The sequence below is a fragment of the Leopardus geoffroyi genome, chromosome A2 (assembly GCF_018350155.1).
Source record: "Leopardus geoffroyi isolate Oge1 chromosome A2, O.geoffroyi_Oge1_pat1.0, whole genome shotgun sequence".
Lineage (NCBI taxonomy): Eukaryota > Metazoa > Chordata > Mammalia > Carnivora > Felidae > Leopardus > Leopardus geoffroyi.
The window spans coordinates 1,262,480-1,287,012 of NC_059331.1; the positions used below are offsets into that span (position 1 = coordinate 1,262,480).

Sequence of the window (24,533 nt, forward strand, 5' to 3'; positions counted from 1 at the left end):
CCCAGTCGGGTGCCAGTGGGTTCTGTCTGGATTTAATCTCTGGGCCATAGTCTCATGCCAAGCCAGACTACGGGATCTGCCTGGGCAAAGAACAGACTGTTCACCCACGGGGAGAAGGTGGCTTCCCTAGGTCACAAACTGAGTATGTGACTGGGTTTGGGGAAAGGAAGGGGACGCCTTGGACCGAGACCAGCAGCTTGTTACGGAACTCTGGAGTCCAGCAGCGGTGCGCAGTGGTGTTGAGGCCATAGGTGCGTCACGGGAAGGGGCGCGGGGCATTGTATGCGCACAGGGTCCCATCTCAAATGACGGCGGCCATTCACGCCCACGGGGCTCCCAGCGCCCCGGTCCAAGGATGGGCCCGAGCGCATGGAAACCACCAGATTTCGCCGGGCGGGAGCACCAGCTCTGAACGAAGGTTTCCAGCCCAAAGTGCTAACTGGATTCGAATCGAGGCTTTGAGTCTAGCCTCCCGCCTACGGGAAGTTCAGCGGGTCAGAAAACAAGCTGAGCGACTCCTCTCGGAAGCCCGGGGACCTGCCAGGAGGCGGTGTTTGCAGGAGCAGGGGTTTAGTCTCTGCAGGAAGTCGGGACAGGAGGGGGACTGATGGGTCCTGCACATGGGCACCTGCACACAGATGCCCGAGCCCCCTGCAGCCAGTGGCCCCAGAGGTGCCAGACGGAGGCCACCGGGCCCTCAGAAGCCCCACTCCTTGGACGCCCCCGGAGCCCGGCTCACCCGGGCCTGTCCTGCCTCTGCTATCCTGGGGGCCTGTGACCCACCTGGAGCAAAGGGACCAAACAGGCCCCCAAGTCACGGCAGGAGGCCTGGGTGGGACCTCGAGGGCAGGGCTTTGTTTGGTTTGTTTTTATGAAACTTATTGTCAAATCGGTTTCCATACAGCACCCGGTGCTCATCCCAACAGGGAGGGCAGGGTTTTAAATAGGTCTCCTGTTGGGGCGCCCGGGGGGCTCAGTCGGTGAAGCGTCCGACTTCGGCTCAGGTCACGATCACGCGGTCTGTGAGTTTGAGCCCTGCGTCGGGCTCTGTGCCGACAGCTTGGAGCCTGGAGCTGTTTCCGAGTCTGTCTCCTGCTCTCTCTGCCCCTCCCCCGTTCATGCTCTGTCTCTCTCTGTCTCCAAAATAAATAAACGCTAAAAAATCTTTTTTTAAATAAATAAATAGGTCTCCTGTCTCCCCTCGGGCCACCTGTGCTGTCCCCGCTTTGCTCGCCTGCCTTCCCCTCTGGCTCCTGCCCCCCCCCCCCCCGCCCCCACGCACTGCTAACACAGGAGCCTGGATGGTTCTCAGTTGTGGAGCGTCCTGGTCGCTGTGGGGGCCGAGCACATGCTCCATGCCAGGGGCACCCCAGTGTGACACCCCCGAGATGCCCCCAGACGTGGCCCAGTGTCCGGGGTGGGGGGCGGTTACCCCTGTTGAGAATCGTCGCCCTACTGGATCTTCCCAGGGAACCCTAACAAAGAAAGCCTTCCCCCCATGCCTGTCTCGCTGTGTGCTTCTGGGAAACCTGGCCCGGGAGAGGCAGCGAGGGGGACAACCAGGTTCGGGGCCTGCGCTTTCCGAATAAGCAGAAGGGCGTCTGAGATTCAGTGAGACGGGTCTGATAAACGCACCGACTTGTTGACCACACTACAGAGCAAAGTCTGTCCCCTATGCCACACGCGCTCCAGAGGCCGGCCCACCTCACGTTTTACAAGCTTCCAGGCTGACTGTTGCACTCCGGGAATGTTGACCAGGGAGGAGGATACAAGCGGGAATATTCTGGAATGTTCTGGAAGCACTCCGCCCTTCTCAGGAAGGAGGTGCCGCTCAGGAACCACAGTGACTGGGATCCTACTCCTTCCCTCCACCCCCCCCCCCTTGACGTATCTCTCCCAGGACGTGGAAACTCCAAAGTCCCCTGCATCACGAGTCTTTACTGGTGACACCTGGCACTGGGGTTTGCGTCCCTCCCCGTCCCTCCCCCAGTTAACAGCCGAGGCACCAGAGGCCTGAGGGTTGTAATGTCCCTTTCCCCAGGGCAGCATTTGGGAGGGTCCCACGCGGGGCCCGGGTCACAGGAGCGAGCGGGAGGCCAAGTCCGTGAGCTCCGCAGACCTTCACCGCAGAGGGCGAGGCCGGGACGGCGTCTTAGACGAGGAGGTCTCCACAGTAGGGCCGGGGGTGGATGGAGGAGAGGTTAGCAAACTGAGTATCAAGCGGCCAGAAGGGGGCCTCCCCCCCGCCCCCCCCCCAGCTGCGGGCCCGAAGGAGATGGCAGGGTGGGGTCCCGCCTGCTGGCCACGCCCCCGCCCCGCCCAGTCCTGGCCCCTCCCCCCGCCGCAGACCACCCACCCCAGACCCGGCTGGCCCCGAGCCCCCAGCGCCAGGCCCAGGCCAGTGACTCCACCGGTGGGATGCTCCCGATCCTGTCCCCTCCCCCTCTGCCCGCTGGAAATGGGGGGGGGGGGGAGGGGAGAGCCTGGGGGAGGGGTGGGGAGAAAGGGTCAGAGGCCCCACCGGCCAGAAATGTCCTTCCTGAGGCTGGGTCACATTCCAGCGTGTGGATGGACACATTGTGTTTGTCCTTCATCCACGGACGGACGCTTAGGTCGTGTCCACCGTGTGGCCGCTGTGCCTATGTCCCCCCCCCCCCCCCCCCCTGCCGTGGCTTTGTTGATCTACAATTCACCCATTTTCGGTGCACAACTCAGGGTTTTTAGTATATCCACATAGTGTATACCCATCACCACAATCAATTCCAGAACCTTCCATCACCCCTAAAGCAGCCCCGTCCCCATCAGTCACCGCCCCCACCCCCTCCCCCAGTCCCCCGCGAGCCCCCTTCCTGTCCCTGGATGAGCCTGTTCTGGACGTTTCACACACGTGGACTCACCCCGTGTGGCCTCTAGTGTCTGGGGCCCTCCCTGAGTGTCGTGTGTTCGGGGTCAGACGCGCGGCAGAGGCTGCAGACACGCACCTGTTGACTTTGGTCGTGACCTGGGGGAGGGCCTGGGGACCTCTTCCCTCCGTCCCTGGGACCCAACCTGTCTTTGCCCAAGAGGATGTGCAGGCTCGAGCCTAGCAGTTTCTGCTTCCCTTCCCTGGGCTCACCTGAGCTTCCGGAAGCCATGCCAGAGATGTGTGCCGTGCACGGAAAGTGCTGGAAGGCGAGCACTCTACAGAGACAGGCCAGGATGGTGGTGCAGCCAGACACGTGAGCGAAGAGCCATCTTGGAGGCGGTCCCTCTGGGTCCGGGACAAGCCGTCCAGCTGAGCCCTTCCCAGATTCCCAGCCCACAGAATCACGAGAAAATTAAATGGTTGTTTTGAGCCGTGAGCTTTGGGATTCTTTGTCATGCCGCCGTGAGCTGGAACACGTCCCTTTGCCCTGTCTTGGCTTTGGACGGTCCCCACAGCAGCCCCGGGGCAGGGGGAGGGGGGAGGGCATCGTCCCGTCTTGGACACGCCCCTGTGGTTCCCCAGTCCGGTCTTTTCCCCCCCGACACGCACCCAGCTGCATCACCCAGCCCCTATCAGCCCTCCGGGGAAACCCCACGCGATCGATTGCATGTGTTCTGGCAAACATGGGGACACAGGGCACCCCATCTAAATGCCTCATCCTCCTCCGCTTCCCTGTCTTCAAGCTCTCACCTCCTGCCCCCCCCCCCCCAGATGGCTCTAGATTCCCAAACTCTCCTTGCCGGCTGCACAGAGAAACCCCAGCCCTCCCGGGCTCCTGCCCCCAACCCGGTCAGGACCCACCCGACAGGAGCAGCAGAAGCCCGGAAGACAGCCCTGCAGGTGACATCGGGTGACAGAAGGACGCTGCTGGACAGGCTGGAGAGCGGTCGGGAGAACTGGCTGCAGGCAGAGACCTCCCCCCACCCGACCCCCCCAAGCGTCAGGAAAACCATTATCACCACCCCCCAGGGCAGGCACCATAAATGTCTACATTTAGTTAACTTAAAACTTTTTTTAAACAATGTTTTAAGTATTTATTTTGGGAGAGACCGAAAGAGAGCGAGCAGGGGAGGGGCAGAGGGGGAGGGGGAGAGAGAGAGAATCCCAAGCAGGCTCCGCGCTGTCAGCACAGAGCCCGATGCGGGGCTCGAACTCACGAAACGAAACTGTGAGATCATGACCTGAGCTGAAACCAAGAGTCGGACGCTTCACCGACTGAGCCAGCCAGGCGCCCCCACTTACACATTTTTTAAAACAAATATATTTTGGGGCGCCTGGGTGGCGCAGTCGGTTGAGCGTCCGACTTCAGCCAGGTCACGATCTCGCGGTCCATGAGTTCGAGCCCCGCGTCGGGCTCTGGGCTGATGGCTCGGAGCCTGGAGCCTGTTTCCGATTCTGTGTCTCCCTCTCTCTCTGCCCCTCCCCCGTTCCTGCTCTGTCTCTCTCTGTCCCAAAAATAAATAAACGTTGAAAAAAAAAATAAAAAAATAAAATAAAACAAATATATTTTATGTGTTTTCATTCTGGGAAATAAAATAGTTCTGGATATGTCGCAAATATTTGCTGCTTTTATTAGAGAAAGAAAGGCAGAAAGGAGGGAGAGAGGGAGGTGTCCTGAGGGACAAGACACAGAGAGAGAGAGAGAGACGGGGCACGGGCAGGCAGGGGAGGCCGGAATGTAAAACACGGGGAAGGAGTGTGTGCTCTCAGGGCTCTGCGGCCCCAGCTGTGCATGCTGCTTGTTTGCACGGAGGCAAGTGACTTGACCTCTCCGTGCCTCAGTTTCCCCATCCGAAAACTGCGTCCTCCTCCCTGCTTGCAGTGCCTGGAATACCCACTCTGGCCCCAAATACAGGGCTGGGAGCTCTCCGTTCCCACTGGGTCTTTGTCCCCTGCTCTGCCCTTCACTCTAGGGTGGGGGCCCAGGGGACACCCCCGGATGTCACCCATTGCTGTGGGGTGTGTTACCCTGGGTGGCCATCACAGGGTGTGAACCCCCAAGAAACTGCACCAGCGAGGGATAAAGGTATGGAAGACAGGTCACACCCTGCCCTGGTCCGTGACACCCCTGCCCCACCATCCAGATGGGGCAAAGTGAGGCCCCGGAGGGCAAGCCAATCTTCACACGGAGGCGCCCCAGTCAGTTTAGATGGGGAGGGGGGGCAGTCCAGAGACCTCACTCATTCAGCCTCTCCCTCCACCAGCATTTATCGAGTGCCAACTGTGTACCCAGGGCTCAGGATGTAAGGACTGAGGACGCAGGAACTGGGGACCAACCCCAGACAGTGCAGAGGCCTGAAAAGGGAGGGTCTGGCCGGCTGGAGGGTTTCTAGCTGGAGACCCACCAGCCCTGCCAGGCTCCATACATTGAAACCAAATAAGAAGAAACACATGAAAGCATTTAGTTCCTCATGTGTATTGACCACATTTCACTCAGCGGCCACACGTGGCTGGTGGCTGCTGTCTTGGGCAGCTCAGAGGGAGAACATGTCCGTCATTCCAGAAAGTTCCGTCAGAGGCCCCCAGCTCGACAGTCCAGTCTGATGCATTTCTATTTCCAAAGGAGAAGAGAGGGGAGGGAGTTCCTGGAGCCAATCAGGGCGCTCTAGCTGCAGCCCGGGGCGGAGGGCAGGAGCCCCGGGAGACAAGCTGTGCCGTAGCAAAGTGTGTTGGTTGCGACATTGTAACACAGTTTTGCAAAATGTTACCACTGGGGGAACCGGGGGCTGCTTGAACGCCAGAATCTACAATTGTCTCCGGAAGATCCCGGGGACCCCGTGTTTGGAGCCCCTAAGGTTTTGTGCCCAGGAGAGGCTCTCGCTCACCTGTCCTTGGTCCTGGCTCCTACTTGCAGGGCTGAGTCACCGAGCTGATGACCTTGGGTGAGGAGCGACCAGGGCTTAGACCCACAAGCTTCGGCGGCCCTGGGACCTTCAGGTGCCGCCAGGAACGTGCTGATAGAACACTGACAGAGCCGTGCTCCGCCCGTGTGTCTGTGACTCTGTTCTGGGGACTTGCCAGCCTCAGGCCAGGTGCTCTCCCCGAGGGCCTCGGGCTCGAGCGTCCTGACCCCCAAGCCAAGGCTGCGGCGCTGGGCAAGAACCCCGTCCTCCCCCACCCTTGTTGGTGTCCCCGCCTCCTGCTGCTTCACAGGGGGTCGCAAAAGGGAAACTGAGTCGGGTGGAGCTGGAGCCATTACCGTCACGTTCCATTTGGGGAAACTGAGTCCTCATGGGGGAAATGATGGACGTGACAGAAACCCTACAGCATCTTCCCGAGGTTGCCATAAACCCCGAGCCCCGCGTGGGGAGGAGTGAAAGGCCCCGGGTGACCGAGGACATGTGTGCAGGCAGCCGTGTGCTGGAAACGGGCAAGGACGATGGCCCACCTCGAGGGGTGTCCCAGGCCCTGGGAACGCAGTGCCCCGCCCCCCTCACCCTGGCTTACCCCATCCAGGAAGGTTCTTCCTCACGTCTGACTCGATTCCATAATGTTCCTTTCTGGCCTTGCCCAACAGCAGGACCGGCGAGCTGGGGGTGGGGAGGGGTGGGGTGGGGGCACATGGAGGGCTCAGCATGGGCACTGGTGACAATGACAAAACCTGCAGGAGTCCCCAGCTCTGAGGGAGGTGCCTGTGTGCCCCCCACCTTGGGAAGCTAAATTACTCCCCGATGTGACCCACCCTACACAGTCTTGCTCTGCTCATCTTTTTAACTTAAATTGAGGTGAAGTTTCCGGAACAAATCGGTGCTGTGTAGTACATTCACCGTGTTGTGCAACCATCACCGCTGCCTAAGTCCAGAAAGTTCCATTGCCCCAAAAGGAAACACTGTCCCCATCAGCAGTCACCCTCTCTCCGTCCCCAGCCCCGGCCCCCACGAGCCCCCTTCCTGTCCGTGGATGAGCCTGTTCTGGACATTTCACACACGTGGACTCGCACACCACGTGGCCTTTTACGCCTGGCTTATTTTTTTTAAGGTTTTATGTATTTATTTTGAGAGAAAGAGAGAATGAGCAGGGGAGGGGCAGAGAGAGCATGCGAATCCTAAGCAGGCTCTGAGCTGTCAGCGCAGAGCCCGACGCGGGATTTGAACCCCAAACCGTGAGATCATCACCTGAGCCGAAGTCAGACACTTAACCACCTGAGCCTCCCAGGCGCCCACGACTTTTTTTTTTTTTTTTTTTTTTTTAAGTAAAATTTATTTTTTATAAAAGCTTTAGCTTTACCGGAAAACTGTGAAGATGAGGGTCTCCATTGCACGCACATAGCTCCAACGCGAGCCACCGTCTCGTGCAGCACAGAGACCCTGGTCACAGACGTCACCTCCCTGGCGCCTCGGACGTGGCTGGCACCTCCTCTTTCTCAGGTGGAGGCGGGTGGGGCGCCACAGTCATCAGCATGGGAAAGGCTCCCGGGTCCTCCAGCTTCAGGATTTTCCTGCCGCTCCATGAGCGAGAGAGGGAGAGAGAGAGAGAGAGAGAGACGTGGAAGGGGCGGGATCAGCCGGGAAGAAAACGCAACTCAACTGGTAGAACAGGCTATACCTATGCCGGCCCGGCAGGGAGGAGGCAGGAAGGGGCAGGGAGGGGGCAGGCAGAGGGCACCGGTGAGGGTCTGCAGGGCTCCGGCCCACCCACATGTCAGGCTGGGCCAGAGCCAGAGGAGAGGGACTTGGTGGGGGGTGGCCCTGGAGGGGGCCGGTGGCGGTCCAGTCCTGGGCAGGGCAGCCATGGGGTCTCGGGGGAGGGCTAGGAGGGAGCTGAACAAAAGCAGGGGTGGGGCCAGGCTCGGGGATGCCAGGTGGGGGAGGCTGTGTTTCTGAGCCCCGGGTCCGGGCAGGAGGGGTGACCCACAGCCTCTGCTGGCCCAGGCGATCCTAGCGCCTGCCCCCTGGCTGGATCCTGAACACAGGATGCTCAGGGAGGGAAGCAGACACAGGAGCTCCAGGGACTGAGCCTGGCACACTCGAGGACCGCACCCCCCCCCCCCCCCCCGCCCCACAGAGCCCAGGTCACCTGCAGCTCCCCCAGGTGGCTCATGCGCCCTGCTATCTCATCACCTCTCCTGGCAGCCCAGACTGACGCCCCCTAACCGCCGACTTCACCGCCCCTCCCCCCCACCGGCTCCTGCCTCCGGGAAGCCCTCCCTGGTCCACTGCCTCCCTGCCGGGATCTGATCAGCCCCAGCTACCCAGCACAAAAGCCTGCTTGCAGCAAGAATTTAATGATGGCCGAGGGCCAGCCACAGGGGACAGGCTGGAACTACCAGGTTTCGTTGGGCTGCATCGGCCAAAGGTAGCAGCCCCACCACCCCAAGCTGCTCGCCTCTGCGCACCCTCGGCTCCAGGACAGCAGAGGGCTGGGCCTTGGACGCGGGGACGTGATGGCGTCCAAGGGCAGGCCAGCCTGGCCGCTCCCGCTTCGGTCCCGGGCAACTCTGGCTGTCCTCTCAGTCTGGCAGAGCCACCCACACGTCGGGAGGAAGCCGGGCCCGCAGCCGCCGTGGACAGACGAGGGCCCAGGCCCCCGAGCATCAGGCCAACCCCCTCGGCGCCCGTCCAAACCCTGGCCTCCAACGGCATCAGTGAGATCGCCGATGGAGAAATGGTTTGGGGCTGCTCGTCACTCAACAGAAAAGCAGGACGAGGACCCCCAAGTTTTTATGACTTTTATTAAATCCTTACAAAACAATACAAAAGTCCGGCATTGACGTTGGTGTAAGGAAAATGAGCTGTATCGGTTCACCTGGTGCGGTGCAGTTAAAGTGCTTGATGTTTCCCCCCCACTTCTAAAAAACTTGAGTTTCTTTTTTTTTTTTTTTTTTGTCTTTTTTATACATCTGAACATTGAAACGTTGCTGTTCCCCTCCCCCAGGGCCAGGGGCCGGGCGCCCATTCACAGTAGCGGTTCTGACAGTCCTCTGGGCCACACTGTCCGTGTGACGGGGAGGAAGTGGCTGCCCCACCTTTGGGAAAAAAAAAAAAAAAAAGCTCCTCACAGCTCAGCTTTCCAGAGTTAAAACGGCCACGGCACCCGCGGCAGGCGGGGGGTGCATTTCTTTTGTACAAAAGGCAGAATCCCCAGTTGCAAAACGTAGAATCACTGATGGGCGAGAAGCAGGGGGCGGGGCGGCCTCCCCCCCCCCCCCCCCCCGGGGTCTTTGGAAAGGCCAGTCCACAGATCCAGGCGGGCGGGGGACGGGAGGGGCAGTCCGTCCCCACCGGCCACCAGAGACTGCCACAGAAACGGCATGTGAGCTCCCCCAACCCACAAGGCCCCCCAACATTCAAGTATTCAAGAACAGGGAAGGGAAGTCAACCGATGTCTTTAAAAAACGAACAAAACGGGACGAACAACTAGAAGCCAGGGGGGGCGATCCAGGCCCGGCCTGCCGCGGAGTCTCGCCCAGACCCCAGGGCCAGGCTGCCCTGGTGAGGGGGGGGCTGCAGAGACCCCCCCCCCCCGGCAGAAGCACACGAACATGGAGAAAAGGGAAGCCTGTATTGCATAGTGTTTCCCACCCGAGGGAAGAGGGGGGTCAGTCGCCCCAAGCCCGGCGGTCATTCAACATCTGACCCCGGCGCCAAGGTGGGTAGAGGCGGGCACAGAGGTTCCTGGGTGCCCGGGAGGAGGCCGTGGCAGCTGTAGCCGTGTTCCTGAAGGTGGGCACGCAGAAACGCTGCCCTTGGGGGCGGGGGGCTTTAGCAGGACCCCTGGCTGGGCCCTGGCTCTGAGGAGGAGTAAGGGGGGGGTGGTGACAGAGCTTCCTCACCAGACCCAGGGGTGACGGTGAGGGGCAGGACGTGGCCATGGTCAGACTGAGCCCTGAGAAAGGGCACTCCGGTGCCCAGGGTGAGGGTCTGAGGGACCCCCACGTTGGCTGACGGGCGCCTGTCCAACCCCTCCCACTTCCTCTGGCACTGCCCTCCTGGGTGGGCAGGGTCCCCCTTGGAGAGGGCAGGGGAGGGGGCGGCGAGAGCTTAAGGTCAAGGTTCGAGGGAGCCCCGATTGTCAGTCAGAGGCGGGGCCCGGCAGGCAGCCGTGATTGCCACCTGCCCGCACCCAAGCCCCCTCCAGCCACAAGGGAGACCTGAGAAGCCCCCACCCCACCAAGCGACCAGGGTGCTTCAGGGTGAGGGATTAAAGAGGTGCTGTGTCACCCCGGGGAGACGTGGGGGTGGCCCGTCCCTGCAAATACTGTGAGGGCTGGGGAAGGGGTGCGCTTCTGTGCCCCCAGCTCTGGAAGGCGACAAGTGCCCTCCTCTCCTGAGTCACATCTGGGCAGGGCGGGCGTGGGGCGTGGGGACCCTTCACAGTAGAGGTGCGTATCTGGGGCTGGGACGGGACAAGCCCGGCGACACACCCTCCAACCTCCTCCCCAGGTGCCTGCTTTGCTTTTAACACCTTTAAAAGGAAAAAAAACGGGGGTGAGACAGAAAAAAGAAAAAAGCCAACAGCAAAAACCTCATATAAAAAGAGCCCCCCCCAACTGAGCTTAGCGCCTCGAAGTCCAGCCAGGGGAGGGCAGCCTGCTGGTCACCGGCTGGCAATAGCTTAAAAAACTTTTTTAGATTTGATGGGGGGGTAGGGGGGGAGTGACCTATGTACAGAGGGAGGGAGGGGTCACGCGTGGTCTCCCACCAGGACCACGGGGGCCGCGGACAGGCTGGCTCGCTGTCGCCTCTGGGCCAGCCTGCTCTGGGAGGGCGGCGACAGCCGCAGACAGCGCGCAGCTCGGACGACCACGGGCTGGCCCTGCTCCGCCTCCTCGGCCGCGTCCTCCTCCCGCTGGGCCAGCTGCCGGTTCATGGCGATGGCCTCAGCCGCAAATGACGTGAGCTCTTTGGCACAGCTGTTCCTGGAGACGGGGCGGTCACCAAGGAGGTGAAAGGTAGCTTCGGGGCCCGATCCCCTTGGGACCCCTAGAGTCTGTGCAGTACCTCGGGGGGAGGGGCTGCAGGCCCCAGGCATGCCCAGCCTCCCTGGGGGACCAGGACCCCCGCCAGGGGCCCAATCCATCACCATCACTGGTACGAGGACACCCAAGCGCTTAGATGGCTTTCCCAGCCCCCCGATTTAAAGACGGCTTGTCATTTTAATCACCTTAACGTTAACCACCCCCGACTTGGGGTCCCCCCCGCTCTCGGGCCCGAGACCCCCCCCCTCCCATGGGTCTCACCTCTGCAGGACCATGGGTGTGGGCAGGGTGTTCTCTGGAGCGTACTGTAAGGACAGGGGAGAGGCAGAGCTGAAAGCAGAGCCCAGCTGCCTTCCCGGGGCCCCGCTGGCAGCGACCGAGGTGAGGGGGGATGTATCTGCTGGAGCCCAGCCAGGCCAGGGGGAGGGCACGGCAGAAGCCCAGAGCGGTTCTCTAGACCCGCACCCTGCCCCCTCCCCCGCCCCCACAGGTCTCCCGGTGCCCCAGAAGGGGCTGGGAGCCCCTCCACCGGCTGGCCTTAACACCAGGGCCCCAGCCTTTGCTTCCTGTGGACTCCCGGTGCCAACGTCTGGTTAAGACTCCTGCCCGTGGGCCCTCCCTGCTCTGGGCAGGCAGCCTGGCTCGGGGCACTGCTGGCCAGAGAAACGCCAGGCTCTTCCCGGCTTGGGGGTGGGGGGACAGGGAGCAGGACTGGGGTTGGCGCGCCCTGCCCGAGGTTTGCCACCTGCCTAACACCTGCACGACCTCAGCCTGCTCCCTGTGCCAGGCGGGAAGAGGCCCCGATGCCTCCAGGGCACAAGCTCAAGCAGTTTCTGCAGTCCTGGCGCCCGGCTTGGAAGCAGGTGGTGGGTCTGACTGCTGCGCCTGGGGCCCCTGCAGACCCCAAGGCTGGGCCCCAGACCCACGTTGCATCTGGGGGTGTCGATGCTGGCCTCCCCGGGGATGCTCATACCCCTGCTCCAAGTCCCTCCTTTGCCCATCGGAGGCAGGCGAGAGGCAGGAGGTCCCCAGCAGGGCTCACTCACCCCCTGCACCCAGGGGTGCTGCAGGACTTGGGCGGCGCTCAGCCTCTGCTTGGCGTCGCGGACGAGGAGCTTTGAGATGAGGTCTTTGGCAGCAAAGGAGATGTGGGCCCAATCCTTCTCGGGAAACTCATACTTGCCCTCCTGGATGCTCTCAAACAGCATATTCTGTGGGGGAGGGGCAAGGGGGTGAAATCAGCTGCAGCCAACTTACCCCAACATCCACACCGGCCTGGACGGAACGGGGTACATCATGACGCTGCTCGGTAACAAGCTGCCGTAGGCCCCAGACCCAGCCGTGCAGCCTAACCCGTGACCTGAACAGCTGGCCCCCAGACAGCAAGGGGGGGTGGGCAGGGGCTGCAGTGGGAGCCCTGAGGTCAGCTGGCGGGACCGGGGGCTCTGGGGGGAAAAATGCCTGAGAGGAAAGCAGGCTGGACTAGAGACCTGGCCTCAGGAGAGTGCTCAGTGAACTCTGCCCAAGAGAAGCCAAGCAGCAGAAAGGCAACTCTTGGCAGCGGGGCTCATGGGAGCAGAAGGCCACAAGGCTGAAACGTGATCATCCCAAACCCTAAATCTTAGTCTTGCCGGACGGCAGATTCCTGACCTCCAAATGCTTCCTCTCCTAGACCATAAAACCAAGGAGTCTGTGTAACCCCAGGAGCGCCAGGCCAGCACTGCCCCGTGGATGGATCAGGCATCACAGGCCAGGATCTCGGCAGCAAGCAGGCCCTGGGGGAGGGCACAGAGGGGTGCTGGGGGTGGGGAATGCACATGCTCAGAGACTGGCACAAGGGGGGACGGGGCGCACGCGCGCACAGACCAGGCCTGCGATGCACCGGGCGCACAGGGGACGGGGCGCACGCGCGCACCTGGCAGGCCGGGCAGGCCTCGCCGCGGTCCCAGCCGCAGTCGCTGCCGCAGTGGCCCACGAAAGGCGGGTAGCCGCTGAGCAGGATGTAGAGGATGACACCCAGGCTCCAGAGGTCGCAGCGTTTGTCGTAGATGCTGGCCTCCTCGCTGAAGGCCTCCACCACCTCGGGGGCCATGTACTCCGCTGAGCCGCACTGCGGGCGGGACGAGGCGTCAGGGCCCGTGGAGGGGAGGAGGGGACTGCAGCAGGCCGGGACTTCCCGGCATCACGTGAAGGCCCCAACACTAGGTCACCTGAGCCTGCGGTGCCCGATGCCCAGCCTGGCCAATCAGAGACGGGCTGGGGGCAGGCCCCGCCCTCACACCCGCCCAATCAACAGGTGGCAGGTGCCCACCCGCCCAGCCACCCAATCAGCGGCAGGTGCTGGGAGCCCGCCCCTCCCCTCCCGCCCGTGGCCCCGCCCGCCACTTTCCGCGGGCCAATCAGTGGCTGTTGCTAAGCAAAAGCCCCAGTTCCACGGGCTAGGCAGCAGAGCAGCCAGCACCTCGAGGTTACGCAACGGCAGGGGCAGCGGGCCGCGCAGCCCCAGAGCAGGCGCAGCCCCAGAGCAGAACGGAGCGGGTCGCTGCGTGCCTGCTGCCCGGGCGCCTCACCGGGGTGAGCAGCTCCGGAGTGGAGATCGGGGAGCAGTCCCCGTTGAGTTTGATGCCGCTGCCCAGATCGAAGTCGCAGATCTTCACAGGGGACACCTAGGAAGGGTGGGAAAAGGCGGTAAGGGAGGGGGGGGGGGCGGCAGTCCAGGCCAACCCAGCCCGGGCCCTGGCGCAGGGAAGGCGGTTCCCCGGCGCCCCTCACCTGGTTGGGATGCTCGCAGAGGATGTTTTCTGGCTTTAGGTCCCTGTGGGCGATGCCTGCGGTGAGAACCGGGACTCAGTGGAGGGAGTGGAGGCATTTTCTAGGAGTCTCAGGCAGCTGGACAGGGCGCGAGGCTGGACATCCCAGGGAACAAGGGAGCCCCACCACCCACCTTTGTTGTGCAGGAAGTCCAGGGCACTGGCCACGTCCTGCACGACCACGCTGGCCTCCAGCTCGTTAAAGTGCCGCCGCTTGTGAATGTGGCTCAGGATGGAGCCTGGGGCCAGGCCGTGGTGGAGGAAAAACATACACGCGTCACTTCCGTGTCTCCAGGCCACCGCCCAGTGCCTAGTGCCCACTTCCACCCGACAGGGAAGTGCCCACTCTGGCCTCCCTGGGTTCAGAGCCTTCAACCCTGAGCTGCCATGTGGACAGGAAGCTCGGACCCCACAAGCCCCCTCTGATGTGCAGGAGGAGCACATCTGAAAAGTCCTCCCTGGTGGCCGAGCCCACAGCCCATTAGGACACAGCTGCAAACGTCCCCCAGGCCCCACGTACCGCCCCGCATCTTCTCAAACACCAGGTAGAAGCGGTCCTCCTCCTCAAAGAACTCTATCAGCTCTAGAACATTCCTGAGGTGTGGGGGGTTGGAGAGGCAGGAGAGGAGGGAGGCTTCCTAAGGCCCCTGTGCACCCACAGCCCAGCCCAGGAGGGGCCCACCCTTTCCACCCCCACCTGTGCACAGGAAGGCTGGGACCGGGGCCACGGGCCTGCTTCCGCCTTGCCCACTCTGGGTTGCCTGCCTGACGCTGGGTCTTCCCCAGTGCACCCTGCACGGCCTCTGCTGCACACTGGATGCTCCCCAAATGCTTGCTGGGGGTGAGGAGGCATTCAGGCCCATTCACACATGGAAAGATGGCTAAGGGCCCGGTTCTGTGGCAAGGTGGGTCACATTACCTGTGTCCCTGGCACTGATACAGCATCTCCACCTCCCGGAAAACCCTGCTCCGAATGTGGCCAGGTTGCTTCTCGATGATCTAAGTGCGGGGGGGGGGGGGGGGGGGGGGGCAGGAGACAGAGCAGTGGGTCAGCCAAAGCCCCTCCCAAAGCCCAAGGGGCTCCCACCAGCGACCTGCCCTGCGCCACAGCTGAGACCCCATTCGAGCTTAGACCTTAAGTTCTAAGCAGAGCTCTCCTCTTGCGGCCCAGAATTTGCCAGAAGTCAGAACTATGGCGGTCAGCACAGGCTGGGGGGAGGGGGAGGGGGGTGGGGGTTGCAACATGTTTCCCAAGTGGCATCAGGGGAGAGACAAGCTGGACAAGAATGGCAGAAAGAGGAGGCGGGCCTGTTCCGCTCCTGACCCCACAGGCCTCGGGGGCATGTTTGGGGCCTGAGACGCCTGCAAAATGCCCCTTCAGGGTGTCAGCATCCCCTCCCTGCCTGGGAGACTGGTGGCCACTGTGCGGACTCCCACACCACACAGGGGACTAGAGCGGCCCTGGGGTGCCTGGCTGCCAGCCAAGCCGTCCCTGCCCACTTTGGTGCCAAGTCCCACCTCCCCTGTTCTGTGACAGTCTGGGCAGCTGCCATGGGCCCCTCAGCCCAGGCCTGTTTCATGCCAGCCCAGATTGGCCCTCCCGTCAACCAACAGGGACAGTCTCCCCGCGACTCCAGAGCCTCCGGAAGCCAGCTTCTGCCCCCGATCCCGCCGGCACCTGGCAGCTCTGGGCCCACCTGCCTCCCGGATTCTCCCCGAGACACCTTCGCCCACAGAAGTGGGGGCAGAAGGTGCCAGCTGGCTCTCTCCGGGCCACCTCGGCCCCCGGGCACCCACTGGGAACGTCTTCCCAGGTTGCATGTTAGGCCCCTCTCACTGGGCAGGCGGGGCAGGCCCGGGGTTCCCTGCCCAGCGCGCTGGCCTGGAGGAGGGGAACACGGTGTGCCACCAGCTCGCCCCTGCAACAGGCAGGCATGGTGTCCGCGTGCTGCCGGGGCCCAGCCTACGTGCTGTCCCACCTGTCTGGTGACAAACGCACCCGTGCCTCGGAGAGGCAGACCAACCAGATGTCGGGGCCTCGTGACACAATGCCAGCAGCCATGCCCTCCTGAAGAACCTCATCCCACCCCTTGGGAATCTGGCTAGGACCCCACCTCATGGAGGAAACTGCAGTCCCTCGGGGCAGGGGGATGACCTTACAGGAGGCCCAACAAGGTCTGACTCAGGCTGTCTAACCCCTCCGAGCCTCGTTCCGAACTGTCGAAGGGGCACCGGAGGCCAGGCTGCCCGACGGTCCTTAAGGGGAAAACACTCAGTGCATTGCCCGTTTTACAGAAAGCGCTCAAAGCTAAGCATCCAGTTCTCTGGCACCATCATGCCGCCCGACCTGGACTCACGGGGCAGGGACAATGGCCACTTTTACCATCAGATTTCTACCAAAGCACTGGGCTCTGGCCAGCCTCGCTCACCGGGGAGCACCGGTCCTCATTCCTGGTCTGCCAGCCTCCTGTGACCCCACCCCACCCGGATGCAGGGTCACCAGGGAAGACCGGACGGTTTCTCGGAGCACAGGGCCGTACTGCCTGGCCAAGAGACACAGGTTTCGAGGCCACACCCTGGTCTCCCCAGATGCCAAGCTTCCCTGGGCCCCAAGTACGGCATTGCCTTTTAACCCTTGTAACCAACACGGAGAACCGCTTGTCACCGAGGAGTGGCCTGGGGTGACCCAGCAGGCAAGAGCCAACTCTGACCGAAGCCCCCAGCTCTCAGGCGCCCTGGCACCAGGTCCTCAGCCACCTGTGTAGGGAGCGGCTCCTTATGGTCACTTCCTGCCCAGACTCAGGGGCTCAGAGCAGGCTGACCTAGATTCCCAGGGGTGGCCGGTGTCACTGGCCCCGGGGCCATTTTTAGATACTAGTTTTCCCCCAGCTGCTGGTCCGGGAGCTCAAAGGCCAGCTCCCCCCTCCCGCCACCCGCGGCCAGTGCCAGAGCCCAGGCGCCGCAGGGAGAGGTGCGGGGAGCTGGCCGGGCGCTGGTGCTCACCTTGACGGCGTATTCCTGGTTAGTGATGAGGTTGACGCAGGTCTGCACCCGGGCGTGGGCACCCTCCCCGAGCACGTCTTCCCGCAGCTGGTAGACATCTGGGGAGCAGGGGTGCGGTGAGAGCCGCCCCGGGCTGGCCACGTCTCCCTACACCCCCACCTGTAGTCCTCACTGACCTTCGAACCGGCCCGAGAAGCTGTCGGTGGCCCGGCACCGCTTTTTCTTCTTGCCCCTCTTCTTGGCGTCTGGGATGTCGATGGGCTGGCTGGCGGGCATATCTGCACTAGGAGAGCCGGAGGTGAGGCCCGCCCTGCTCAGCAGGCAGCCCCCGCTGCCCTCCCGCACCGGCCCTCCCGCACCGCCACCTTCCTCTCCGGCCCTCACCAGGGCGGGCGGGATGCTCCAGGCTGAAGTCGGTCTCCCCGAGGTGGGTCTGGTCTAGGGAGAAGGCCAGCTCGAAAGGGTTCTGCCCCTGCAGGGGACAGGACAGGAGGGCTCTCAGGGCCTGCCCAGAGAGTGACCCAGCCCCCGCGTCTGCATCCACAAGTCCAGGGGGACAAAAGCCTGGCTTTGCCTGACTGTAAGGAAATGGTCCTTCTTCCCCCGAACGCCAGGGCCCTTGGGGTGTCCAGGAAAGGGATGCGCTGTGGGGAGGGGCCCCGAGCAGGCAAGAGGGCCTGGCGTGAGTCACTATGGTGCCCAGGCCAGGCCTCGCGGCTCACCCGGGACAACCTCCGCAGCCCAACTGGCCCCCTGGGCTGCAGAGGATCAAAGACAGCAAGGCGGTCAGTGGGAGGGGGTGAGTCACCGGCTTCTGGCTTCTAGGCGGGGTTCCCAGCAGGGGTGGCCCTGCCTGCTTTCCCACAGCCTCCAGCACGAGGCCCTGAATTTCTGGCCTCAGTCTTCCCTCTGTGAAACAGGGAGCCACTGCCCTCCTGGTCATGCGCTGCTCCCTCTGAGGTCCCACTGTCGCCCGACCATGGCTCATAGGCCATGGCTCATGGCCTCCAAGGCCTCCGGCTGCAACAGTGTAGACACCAGACCGCCCTCTGCTCAGCCCTGCCCGGGCCACAGCCAGCACTGTCCCGTTTTGCCACCGGGACAGAGCTCCTCACAGGCCCCCATGCCCAGCTAAGAAACCAGCCTTGCAGGGAGAGGCCCACTGGAGGTCACCCGCTAGTCCCCAGGACCGGGGGAAGGGTGCTAGACCCTGAGCAGGGAAGGAAGGCAGCTGGGGCTTGGAGAAACCTTGTCTTAACCGCCCCGGAGAGCTGCTGGAATAATCTTCTGCAGAGCAGATGGGCCACAGTGAGGACGGATGCCCCCTGGCTTGAAATGTGAGGCCTTTGAGGCCAGGACACTGAGGCCCAGCAGAGGCCTTCAGGAGATAGCTCTAATTGAGCTCCCTGCACCCTGGCCGACTAGGTGGCCGGGGCCTCAGGTGGGTGAGGGGGCCTCTGTGCACGGTGGTGCTGCTGATGCTGGGTGACCCGAGCCAGGTCCCTGCCCCTCCCTGGGGCCTCAGGACAACTGGGGACGGGGCTCCGGCAGGAGGATCATCCAGAGAAGGAACTCCAGGAAAGCCCCAGAGAAACACCGAGGGGCCCAGGGCAGAAGGAGCTGGGCCAGATTCCTACAAACGGGAGGCCCGGAAGCCAGGCCGGCAGCAGAGGGGGCAGGCGGAGGTCAGAGGGAGCGGCTGAAAACACAGGCGCAGGCCTCTCAACCTCCCCACCCCCCTGTGCAGGGCTGCGAGGAGGCCTGGGCCGGGCCAGGCCAGGCAGACGGGAGAAGGGAGTGCTCCGGCCCTTGGCCCTGCCCGGTGGGGGTCTGGCCTCCGCGGGGAGGCAGGCACAGTCACCAACGCCAGAAACCAGCACCCTGCCTTGGGCTCCTCCAGAGGTCTCGAGAGGGGCCAGGTCACTACTTCTACCTGGGAGGAGGGGCCCCAGGGTAACCACATAGGGGTGGACAGCGGCGGGGGGGGGGGTGGGCGCTCAGGGCCAGCAGCCAGCAGCCGCTCACCTCCGTCTAGTGACCTCGGCCCCAGGCCTGACCCGCGTCTGTGGCTGGGTGATGGAAGAAGGAAGCTGCCTGTAGCTCCTCGGACCAAGGAACAGTGCGAGGATCCTCAAGGGGGCCTACAGGTCCCCTCACCACCCCCACAGGCCTGTCCCAGCCTCCACCTTGGTGGCTTGGCCACTCCTGATGAAAGCAGCTCCCGTGTCCTTGTCTCCACCTGCAGGGAGACTCGGGGCAAACATCTCTTTCCAAGGCTCCGATTTCCCAACTGAAAACGGGGAAAGTGTGTTGGGAGACGCCCAGCAGAAAGGGTCCCAGCAGTGCTGCTGCTGGACTGGGGCGGGAGGGCGAGGCCCAGCCCAAGAAGCAAGCTCAGCATGGCGGGAGGGGAGTCCCAGAGTGGCCGAGAGGACCTTCTCAGAGCTGAGGCTCCCTGGCCAGTGTCCTTCCCACTCCTCAGGACTCCCATGGTCCCACCTGGGAGCAGCCTCCAGTCCCAAGCAATGTGGGCGGGCTGGGCCTGGGGCTGGCCTCAGGCCTCCAGTCAGCAGGCCTTGGCAGGAGGCGGCTGGAATCATCCAGAAAGTTCGAGTTTGCTTTGGCTGCCGTGCTGGCCCCTCACATTGACCCTGTCCTAGCTCATGCCCAGCCCCAGGAGGGAATAGACCACTGCCGGTGACGTCTCAGGTCCACCCCCCGCTTCAGCCCGGCCCCGGACACTTGGACTTGCCAAGGCTGTTGCTCCCCTGGCAGGGGGTAAAGCGAGGATGACAGGCGTGTGGGCAGGGGTGGGGCACGCTGGCCCAAGATGTGGCTGGACAGGCCTGGGAATTCTAACCCAAACAGTCTCAGCTTGCTCCTCCCACCCCGGTTCTGGGAGTGCCTGTGTACACACACACACATACACATGAACGTGCGCCGCGCGCGCGCGCGCACACACACACACACACACACACACACGCGTGCGCGTGCCCACACACACCCAGGTCCTGCCTTCTTTACAGGGCAACAGGTCCCTGCCCAAGAAGGCCCAGGGAAGCCATTACATAACGCGGCTGGTGGGGTGGGGAGGCCGTTGACATCACTGCGTCCCCTGAGCCAGCCCCGTGGGGCCCCTCCCCAGCACCTGCCCGCCCCCCCCAGACTCGCTCATCTGAGACCAAGACTGCAGCCGTGGGGCCACCGCAGAAACTTCCTGCTCCCACAGGAAATAGCACTTGGGCCCGGACTGTCTGGGAGGCGCAGGGCTGAGGGGCATCCAATTCACTCCCTTATTCCAAGGACCACCTAGGAGGGCTTTCTGGGACCTGCAGTCCTACCTCGGATTCCTGGAGGAAAGACCCCACAGACCCACAGGTCCAAGGCGCTGAGGACTGGACTGTGGCCTGAGCTCCCTAGCAGTGCACAGGGGTTTGCAGGGGACACACAACCAGGTGCTCCCAAGGGCCTGGGGGCCCTGACCGCGCTTGGGGTTCCTAGAGGAAAGACCTCAGTCCCCAGGGCGCTGGGGACTGGACTGTGGCCCGTTGACCACCCCCACCAGCGCACTCCCGGCTGGGGCAGCCCCAGACACACGGCGGGGGGGGGGGGCGGAGAGGGCGGGCAGCAGCCACGGGTGGATCCCGGGGGTGGGGGCTACGCGCCCCCCACCGGCCACTCGAGTGGTCCAGCCCCAGGCGACCCCAAACCCACCCGGCCCTCACCTTGAACGAACGGTGGAAGCCCTGAAGTTCGGCTGTTTTCTTCTGCACCATCTTCTGTCCGGGCCCCGCCAGCGGGGGAGGGGACGGCGGGCCCGGGGGAGCGGCCCGTGGGCGGGGGGCGGCCGGGTAGGGGACCCTGCAGGCGGGAGCAGACAAAGGAGAACGTGAGTGGCTGCGGCCAGCGCGCCGTGAGCCCCGGACGCCGAGGCTCCGCGGGGCCCGATCCCCGAGACCGGGTCGGGGCCAGGCCAGCGTCGCCGGGCCGCACTCACCGGGGTCGGACTCGGGCCGGGGCCGCAGTGCCGCCGCCGCCGCCGCCCGAGACACGCAGCCCGGACCCCACTGCGCGGACCGCGCGGGGAACAGCGCCGCCGCTGCCGCCGCCACCACCGCGGACTCCTCTGCCTGGGCCGCCGCCGCCGCCGAGAGGAGCCGGGCGCACCGCCCCGCCGCCGCCTTTATAGGCCAGGCTTCGCCCCGCCCAATACGCATGCCCCGCCTCCGCCAATCCCGCCCACAAGCGCACAACGGGGGCGGGGCTGGAGAGCTCGCCGGGCCGCGTGCGGCTGCGCAGTCGGGCCTGGAGGGGTTTCCGCGCGCCTGCGCAGTGAGGTGCGCGGGGCTACAGGGGAAGGACCTGGGAGGGATGCTGGCCGTTGTGGGCAGGGGGGTGGGTGCTGGACTGGCCGCCTGAGGCCCTGGGAGGCCCGCGGATCCCCGGCACCGAGCTGAAGCCGGGCCCTATGCTCTGGCAACTCCCCCGGGATGCCGGCCAGGGCCTGGGACACACTGACTCCTTTGGGCGACTTCCCTGCCCTAGAATACACCATGGCTCCCTCTTGCAGCTCCCCAATCCCGGAAGAGCGTGCTGTGGCTCTCTCTTGATTAATGCCACAACCTGGGACCCTGGACCAAGAAAGAGTCCCGGGGGTGGGGGGCAGCCAGGACAGGAGATAAAATGCCATCCCATTTGGGCCGGCGCCCCTACCACCCAGGCTCGGTAGAATCGGCCCTTCCGGAGCTGGGCCAGCTCCCTGTCCCTGAAGCACTGTGGTGCAAAGTCCTCAGACTCCAAACCCTGGGCGCATGGAAGCGCAAGCCTGTGGGGTGAACCCACCTCCGTCTCCTCCAGACCTCAGCTCGCCCTGCCACCACCCAAACCCAACTGTCCCCCAACCGGGCCCCGCTGACCTGAAACTGAATTGTCCCCTCCCAGGGGGCTGCCTCTATGTGCCGCCTGCCAAGGCCACAGCTCAGGCCACACCTGACTTCAGTCAGCCCCAAGTCCTCTGTCCCCTGCGTGTGTGTGCGTGTGTGTGTGTGTGTGTGTGTGTGTGTTTGTGTCGACACACACTTTGGCTTCAAGTGCCTGGGGTGGGGCTGTTAGACCTGCCTGCCTCGGAGAGGCCACCTCGAAGCTGCCTCCTCCTCCTCCCTCCCTCCTTTCTTGGCTGTCCCCTCCCACCTCTGCCTCCACAGGGGCCCTCTCTGTGTGTACATGGTTACCTGCAGGTTTTCATGCGCTTCGGGTGGCTCAGGGGGGTACAGATGGGTCACTGCCCCTCCTCAGGTCAGCTCCATAAGAGCACAGCCCTGTCCTCTGCCCGTCCGGAGCCCAGCACACGGGGCCTGGCGCACGGGGAGTGCTCACCGAATATTGCTGGAAGGAATAGGTGTGTCTGAGCGTCTGTGTGTGCATGGTTGTGTGTTTGTGCCTACGGGGCTTGTGTAAGTGTGTTAGCCTCTGTGGCTTCTGTAACACGGCGTCGCACACTGGGGAGGCCTGAAACAGAAATGTATGCTCTCCCATTCCGGAGACCAGGAGTCTGAAATCAAGGTCTCCGCAGGGCCACACCCTCTCGGAAGGCTCCAGGGGAGGATGCTTCCTGCTTCTCCCAGCTTCCGGGGTTGGAGTCCCTCAGGCTTGTAGACGCCTCCCCCTGCTCCCCACCTCCACCTTCAGGTGGCCGTCTCCTCTGCGTCTGCTCTTTGCTTCGTGGCACCAGGCCCACCCTACTCCAGCACCCGTCATCTTGTCCAGTTATACCTGCCGAGACCCTGTCGCCAGATGTCACATTCACGGGTTCCAGGGGTTGAGTCGTGGACGTATCTTTCTGGGGAACGTGGTTCAGCCCAGGACAGGAAAGTCGGTCTATACCCCAGTGTGGGTGTTTAGCTGCGCCCGCCCTCACGTGTGCACCTGAGTGGGCTTGCCGTTGACACTGACCTCAGGGAACGGAAACGAACGAAGGCCTCGCCCCAGGGCCATCTTCCCAGGTGCAGCCACGCTCAGGGCCTGGTGGCCGATCCTGGAGCCTGGCCAGTGGGGACAGACTTGTTCCCAAAGCCAGAAGCCAGGCCCAGCACTGGGCACCGTTCAGACAAGCTGCCTCAGCGCCACACAGCCCAGACAGGTGGTCCCTTTGTGGGCCCCAGGCTGTAGGTGGGCAGACAGGACGATGGCCCTGCCTCTGGGGTCTTTCCAGCAGGTCTCCCCAGTACTAGTGACGTAGTGGCAGGTCATTCTTCGTGGGGGCCGTCCTAGGCACTGCGGGGTGTTGAGCAGTGTCCATGCCCTCCCACTTGATGTAGAGCACGCCCCGAGTTATGACAGCCACAAGTGTCCCCAGACATCACCAGTGTCCCCTGCTGAGTCCTGCAGTCCCTTGCCCCGTGTGTGAGAAGGTGGGGACCGCGAGGGGAGCACCCACTTGTATGACCGCTGGGAGGGGCCGCGATGCACATGGTGGGCCCCCTAAACGGGTGGGGGCCATGCGTGACGCGCACACACGTGCAGGCTTCTGTGCGCACCCCAGGCTGCATAGGGGATGTTCAATCAGTTCACGCACGTACCCTGAGCAGGTCGGGTCAGAGCCGCACCCCCCGCCCCCCTGCAGAGATGCCGGAGCCCCTGGGTCTGAGAGCCGGGCCTAACCTCGTCGGTACAGGTGCCTGCGGGCGCCTGTGCTATGCAGGCCCTAGCCTGGCCTGCACTGGTGGCCATAGGGACGCGCAGGGGGAATGTAGGAAGGGGAGGGGCGCCTGTGCCCAGCCTGCAGGCTCTCGGGCCTAGGCCCTGTCCTGCTGTGGGCCCGCCCCACGGATCCCCACAGCCAAAGCCTACCATCTTCCAGGAGGAGGCCCTGTTTATGGGCTGAGGTCCCAGAGGTGCCGGGTGCCCGGGGGCCAGGGAGCGAGAGGGCTGGGAGGTACCTGCCAGCCACCCTGCCTCCCTCCTCTTGGACCCCCAGGGGTCTCGCTCCCCACCTCTGTCCTGGCCCCTGCTCCTCACACCTCCCCAGCTCCTGGTGACTGTCACTGGGGCGCGGGGGAGGGTGCAGTCCCAGCCGAGGCAAAGGACAGACACAGCTGGTGGGCAGGACCGGGAGGGCCCAGGGCAACACCGCTTCCCACCCCTCCGATGCCAGAGGCCGAGGGGGTTGCCAGAGCCTGGGAGGGGGGCTCAGGACAGCCCTGGGGGCCCAGGGGCTACTTTGAGGCTCCCAGAGCCGCAGGTACCGGCCTGAAAAAGGAGGACAAGCGGGAAATGATTCCCTGGCTCCTGGGCCTCCCCCTCCCCTCCCCGCCCCCACCTCCCCGTGCAGTTTTTTTTTTTTTATTCCAGCCGCCCCTGTGGCTCCCTAGGGGCTCAAGGAGGGGGGTGCTGACCCCCTTTCCCGCCGCAGTCATGAAGCTGGCTTGGCAAAGCTTAGACCAATGGTGCAGGGACTCTGCTCTTTCCAAGAGTCTACACCCAGCCAGGCCCCTGAGAAGCCCCTCGCTTCTGCGGGGTGACTCTCAGCCTATGCCGTATGTGGGCTCTCCCCCACACACCAGAGGAGACAGCAGGCAGGTCCTGACTTCCATCCTTGGGGTCTCTGCTTCTGCCTGCCTCCTCTGAGCCAGGAGGCAAGCTTCTGTGCTCAGTGGTCTCCCCTCTGACCACCCCCTCCTTGGCCTGAGCCCTGGGCCCCTGCGGGGGCTTGGGTGCTCACCTCCTGGGCAGTGCCTGGGGGAGCCCCGGGAACTCAGGGCCTCCACATCCCAGCAGGCAGAGCTCCCAGATTTAGCCAATAAATTACAGAACACCCAGTTAAATGTGAATTTCGGAG

At 63.5% G+C, this 24,533-nt stretch overlaps 1 protein-coding gene across 4 annotated transcripts; it reads right to left on the reverse strand.

Annotated features, from left to right (window-relative positions):
- Positions 1-8,618: 8,618 nt before the first annotated feature.
- Positions 8,619-21,716, reverse strand: MKNK2 (MAPK interacting serine/threonine kinase 2). Of its 4 annotated transcripts, none has more exons than XM_045491310.1 (14): positions 21,613-21,716; positions 20,422-20,557; positions 17,081-17,168; positions 16,873-16,974; positions 16,697-16,794; positions 14,613-14,692; positions 14,214-14,287; positions 13,828-13,932; positions 13,656-13,711; positions 13,454-13,549; positions 12,799-12,993; positions 11,930-12,094; positions 11,145-11,188; positions 8,619-10,823 (listed from the first exon to the last, which is right to left on the reverse strand). In XM_045491310.1, the coding sequence occupies exons 2-14, from the start codon at positions 20,470-20,472 to the stop codon at positions 10,589-10,591; spliced, it is 1,389 nt and encodes a 462-aa protein (XP_045347266.1). In that variant the 5' UTR covers positions 20,473-20,557; positions 21,613-21,716; the 3' UTR covers positions 8,619-10,588. The 4 variants fall into 4 exon arrangements, with proteins under 4 accessions (XP_045347266.1, XP_045347265.1, XP_045347268.1 ...); XM_045491309.1 differs by lacking the exon at positions 21,613-21,716 and adding an exon at positions 20,694-20,860; XM_045491312.1 differs by lacking the exon at positions 21,613-21,716 and adding an exon at positions 20,694-20,860 and having other exon boundaries at positions 16,873-16,979.
- Between the last annotated feature and the right edge of the window lie 2,817 nt (positions 21,717-24,533).

What these genes read in the sequence shown, in the direction of transcription:
- MKNK2 (XM_045491310.1), bottom strand. Translation starts at nt 20,472, where the DNA reads ATGGTGCAGAAGAAAACAGCCGAACTTCAGGGCTTCCACCGTTCGTTC. An exon ending in CTTCTCGGGCCGGTTCGAAG is followed by an intron (nt 16,795 to 16,872) that starts GTCAGTGAGGAC and finishes CCTGCTCCCCAG; the next exon opens with ATGTCTACCAGCTGCGGGAA. An exon ending in TATCAGTGCCAGGGACACAG is followed by an intron (nt 14,288 to 14,612) that starts GTAATGTGACCC and finishes CCCACACCTCAG; the next exon opens with GAATGTTCTAGAGCTGATAG.